At 58.9% G+C, this 4,704-nt stretch overlaps 1 protein-coding gene across 1 annotated transcript in view; it reads left to right on the top strand.

Annotated features, from left to right (window-relative positions):
- Nucleotides 1-657: 657 nt before the first annotated feature.
- Nucleotides 658-4,704, top strand: part of TULP1 (tubby like protein 1) — a 4,810-nt gene continuing 763 nt past the window's right edge. Inside the window, exons 1-9 of the mRNA XM_010016442.1 lie at nucleotides 658-922; nucleotides 1,106-1,219; nucleotides 1,283-1,465; nucleotides 1,621-1,712; nucleotides 1,896-2,069; nucleotides 2,940-3,052; nucleotides 3,492-3,600; nucleotides 3,791-3,889; nucleotides 4,162-4,333. Of these exons, the coding sequence (XP_010014744.1) occupies nucleotides 658-922; nucleotides 1,106-1,219; nucleotides 1,283-1,465; nucleotides 1,621-1,712; nucleotides 1,896-2,069; nucleotides 2,940-3,052; nucleotides 3,492-3,600; nucleotides 3,791-3,889; nucleotides 4,162-4,333 (1,321 nt within the window). The remainder of the gene's footprint in view (nucleotides 923-1,105; nucleotides 1,220-1,282; nucleotides 1,466-1,620; nucleotides 1,713-1,895; nucleotides 2,070-2,939; nucleotides 3,053-3,491; nucleotides 3,601-3,790; nucleotides 3,890-4,161; nucleotides 4,334-4,704) is intronic.

Here is a 4,704-nt window from a genome sequence, read left to right as displayed (position 1 = left end):
TGATGATGCGGGGCGACGGGGTGCGTGGGGAGGAGCCCCGAGCCCCAGTACAGGGTAAGCACAGACCCCCCCAGCTCCCATGGAAATGGGCTGAAAATCTGGTGACTCCCCCCCATCCTACACCCGCAAACAGGGGCATCTCCATCACAGGCATCTCTTGAAATACACAGGGGTGAAGAAGCTGAGGAAGAAGAAGGAGGAAAAGGGGGAAGAGGAGAACTACAAGGACCCCAAATTCACCAAGGAGCCTCGAAAGAAAAAGGAGAGCCCGGCCCCCCGCTCCCGCTTGGTCAAAGGCCCCAAGAAGCAGCAAGGTGGGGGGATAGCACCCACCCCTCTGCAGGCACCTGCTCGTGGCACCCCCATGTCCCCATCTACCATGTTCCCATGCACCACGTCCCACTGATGCCGTCGATGCTCCCAGTGTCTGCAGGGAATCTGCATGTCCCTGAGGGGCTTTTGGACCAAACCTCAGCTGTGGATTTAGGACGACAGAGGATGTGGCAGGGGACCTGGGTGCATAGTGCTGGCTGGGGACCTGGGATTGGGCTGGGACACGCACCTACTCCTTGGGAATGTGGCCGGTGCTGCCAGCTCCCTGGACATCTTCCTGGGGCAAAAAGCTGGGGCTCGTTGTGGGCGCCCCGCAGCCACGAGATGGCAGTGTGCCTGCGTGCGCTGTGTCCGGCGCGGGACACGTCCGCGGGGCCCCGGCGGCGCAAAAGCCATGAGGGCCCGACGCAGGAGGCCATCGCATTGCTGATGCCATGGTGTCACCTCTGGGCAGAGCCTGCTGAGGACTCGGAGGATGCGGAGGAGGAAGAGGAGGTGGAGAGTAAAGACCCGCCAAAAAAGCTCAAGAAGAAACTACCCAAAGAGCCCCCCTCGGGTGAGAGCCGGGAGAAGAAGCTGAAGCCAAAGGGTAAGTGCCCAGGGGACAGGGATGGCTTGAGCCCAGCCTTAGTGGGATGAGGGGTCCATAGCATTCCATCGCTATGCTCAGGCAGCTGTGGGGCAATTGCCTCCTCCCCAGTTCTGCCAATCCCTGTCCCCATCACTCCCTGTCCCCCCGTCTGGCCACTCATCAGCTTCTCCATTCCACCAGGAGACAAGGGTGACCTTGACAGCAAAGCCAAATCTGCCAAAAGCACCAAGAAGGAGCCAATGTCCATGTTCCAGGTGAATGGGGAGAAGAAAGAGAAGAAGATCAAGAAAAAAGGTACAGGAAGAGCAGGGAAAGTGGGTGGCAGCCAGTTCTGCTGCCCCATAGCATCACCCTGAGCTGACAGCACCCAGTGCTGCGTGACGGTGTCCTCCATATCTCCTCCAGCTGCCACCAGCAGTGATGAGGAGGATGATTCCGACTCCAGCACCAAACCCATCAGGTCGGAAAAGAAAAAAAACCCTGCATCCCTCTTCCAGACTGGTGGGGACCCCCCCAGGGAGAAGAAAACCAAAAAGAAAGGTGGGAGCCCAGCACTGGTGATGTGATGGAGGGTGATGGGTGCTGCAGGAGTGCGGGTGAGCCTGGCCATGGAGAGGGGTTTATGATCAATGGTTGTGGGTCTATGCCGATTTTTTTTCAGCAGTCAGGCTCTTCCCTCCATGCCCTGCCTGCAGCTCCTCCCAAAGCAGCCGAGAGTGAGGATGAGACCCCGGAGACCCCGCAGAAAAACTCCAACAAGAAGGGGAAAGGGAAGAAATCAAAGAAGGTACAAAGAAAACCCTTAGAGCCATGGGAGGCAGCAGCTCTTCCCCCCAGGGTGGGTTGAGCGGCTGAAGCATCATCCCTAAAGCTGCAGCACTACAGCCCAGGGGAGATGGGGAGCCATGAGCTGGGAAAGGAGCAGGGCGAATGTTTGGCTGTGGGGTCACCATCCCCTCTTGTGTTGCAGCCCAAGGAGGAGAGAGCCCCATCACCCGTCATTGAGGTGGACAACCTGGAGGAGTTTGTGCTGCGCCCGGCAGCACAGGGGGTGACCATCAAGTGCCGGGTGACACGGGACAAGAAGGGGATGGACCGGGGGCTTTACCCCACCTACTACCTCCACTTGGATAATGACAAGAAGGTGAGCTGGGGTTGGGATGTGGGGCTTCCTCTGGGGCTCTGCATCCACCCAGGAGCACCCTCAGGGTTTTGGAGGAATGCCTGCCTGCATGCCAGAGGCACCTCTCCAGTCCAGAGGAGGCCATGAGGATGATCAGGGGCTGGAGCACCTCCAATACAAAAACAGGCTGAGAACACTGGGGCTGTTCAGCCTGGAGAAGCTGCGTGGAGACCTCAGAGCAGCTTCCAGGGTCTGAAGGGGGCTACAAGGGTGTTGGGGAGGGACTCTTCATCAGACACTGTGGTGACAGGGCAAGGGGTGATGGGTTCAAACTGAAACAGGGGAAGTTCATGTTAGATATAAGGAGGAAGTTCTTCCCTGTGAGGGTGCTGAGGCGCTGGCACAAGGTGCCTGTAGAAGCTGTGGATGCCCCATCCCTGGCAGTGTTCAAGGCCAGGTTGGACACAGGGGCTTGGAGCAACCTGCTCTAGTGGAAGGTGTCCCTCTGCCTGTGGCAGGGGGCTGGAACTGGATGATCCTAAGTCCCTTTCCAAACCCAAACCAGTCTGTGATTCTATCCCACTGTGGTGGTGGGTCCCACATAGGGCTGTTTCCTTCCTCTGCAATTCCTCCTTTCATATCCATTTCAGGGTACCTGGGATGGTGAGCAAATGTTGGCTGGACAGCCACGCTGATGCCAGCTGGGCTCAGCCCCTCCTGCCCCATGGCCCAGCCTGCATTTTGGGGATCATCTCCAGTCCATGACTTGCCCAAGCTTGTGACAGTGACCTCTTGGGCCAGGGCTTGTGCAGAGGGCATGGTGAGCTGGGGACAGTGGTGGTGATGGCAGTGACAATGCCCAGTTCCCACACAGTCCCACTGTCCTCCCAGGTATTCCTCCTTGCTGGGAGGAAGCGGAAGAAGAGCAAAACGTCCAACTACCTTATCTCCATTGACCCCACTGACCTGTCACGGGGAGGAGAGAACTTCATTGGGAAGCTGAGGTAGGATTGGAGATGGCACCCCATTCCCACAGCACCCCATTGCTCCGTGGGTTGCTGGCTGTCCCAGGTGATGGCTGGGTCAAGCAGGAGGCTAAATTCAGCATTCCCTGTTGCTGGGTCCAACCTGAGGAGTGTCGGGGGGCCGGGAGGGGAAAACAGGCTTGTCTGGTTCCTCCGGGCAGACAGGTTATGGCTGGAAACGGTGCCCGGCAAGTCCCAGCGTGCTGCACCGCTGGCAGCCGCGCAGCAACGCGGGGGAGCCCCCGTGGTGACAGCACCCTATAACACCCCGATTTAGGGGTGCCCTGAACCCTAGCAAACAGCTAAAGGATGGGAAGGATGGCATTGGCCCTGGGTGTTGCAGCTGGAGCAGAGCTGGGATGGGGGAGAGAGGGGACTCGGTGGCACCAGCTGTGGCCATCTCCTGTCCTCGCTGCAGATCCAACCTGATGGGTACGAAGTTCACAGTGTTCGACAACGGTGCAAACCCCGACAGGGCCAACGCTGACTGGTCCAATGTGCGGCAGGAGCTCTCGGCTGTGGTCTACGTAAGGAGCCCCCAGGACCTCCTGGGCAGGCAGCAAGGGGGTCCCTGACCTGCACCCCTTCACTGGGCTGATGCCAGGGGGTGGCGGGGATGTGGGATGGGGCTGGATCCGTCCCTGAGCCCTCCTACAGCTGCAAAGAGGCTGCAGCCCGCAGCAGTTGCTGGTTTTAGGGATGGGGTTTCCTTTGCAGGAGACCAATGTTTTAGGGTTCAAAGGCCCCCGGAAGATGACGGTCATCATCCCTGGGATGAACTCTGACAACGAGAGGGTGCCCATCCGGCCCCGAAATGTAAGTTGGGGAGAAACTCCTTGGGGGCTGGATTTGCTGGGGTTCACCTTGGATTTTACCCTTTCTGGGCTATGGAAAAGATTTTAGGGGTCCCTGAAATTCAAAGCACCTCCCTGGGAGGTAGGAATGTGGTGGCTGTATTGTTTTCTTCATGCTGGACCCCAGCTTCCAGCTGGATACTGCTGCAGAGCATCCTCTGGGCACCCCATGGAGGGCAGTAGGGCTCTGGGTATGGTCACCCCAACTCTGCTCCCCACTCTCACCCTCCCCAGGATAATGACGGTCTCCTGATGCGATGGCAGAACAGAAACATGGACAACGTGATCGAGCTGCACAACAAGGCACCGGTGTGGAATGACGAGACTCAGTCCTACGTCCTCAACTTCCACGGCCGGGTCACTCATGCCTCCGTCAAAAACTTCCAGATCGTGCACAGCAGTGACCGTAAGCTGGGGATGGAATGGGGGGGTGGGGGGCGGGGCTGGGGAAGCACCACATTCAGCCAAACCCCCACTTCCGCCCTGCCCCACCACCGCCTCTTTTTGCTGAGGTTCAGTTTTCCCACTCATGGCTGCTTTTGGGGTGCTGGGGTGAAGCCACACAGCGCATGTAAAGGCACTGTATGGAGGCAAAGGGAGCGAGCGTCATCTGTTGCCAGGCAGATTAGGGCAAGGACAAACCCTGCGGGGTGCTGAGCACCCCCCAACACACAGCCACCCCCTTAGCCCAGGCTACCCCAGACCATCTCCCCAATACGCACCCCACGCTGCCCGCGGGTCACCCCAGGGTGCATCGCGCCCCGGGGACAGTCCCTC

Source organism: Nestor notabilis, unplaced genomic scaffold (genome assembly GCF_000696875.1).
Source record: "Nestor notabilis isolate BGI_N333 unplaced genomic scaffold, ASM69687v1 scaffold12276, whole genome shotgun sequence".
Classification (NCBI taxonomy): Eukaryota; Metazoa; Chordata; class Aves; order Psittaciformes; family Psittacidae; genus Nestor; species Nestor notabilis.
The sequence above is the reverse complement of the archived record's forward strand: the minus strand, read 5'-3'. Positions and strand labels throughout refer to the sequence as shown.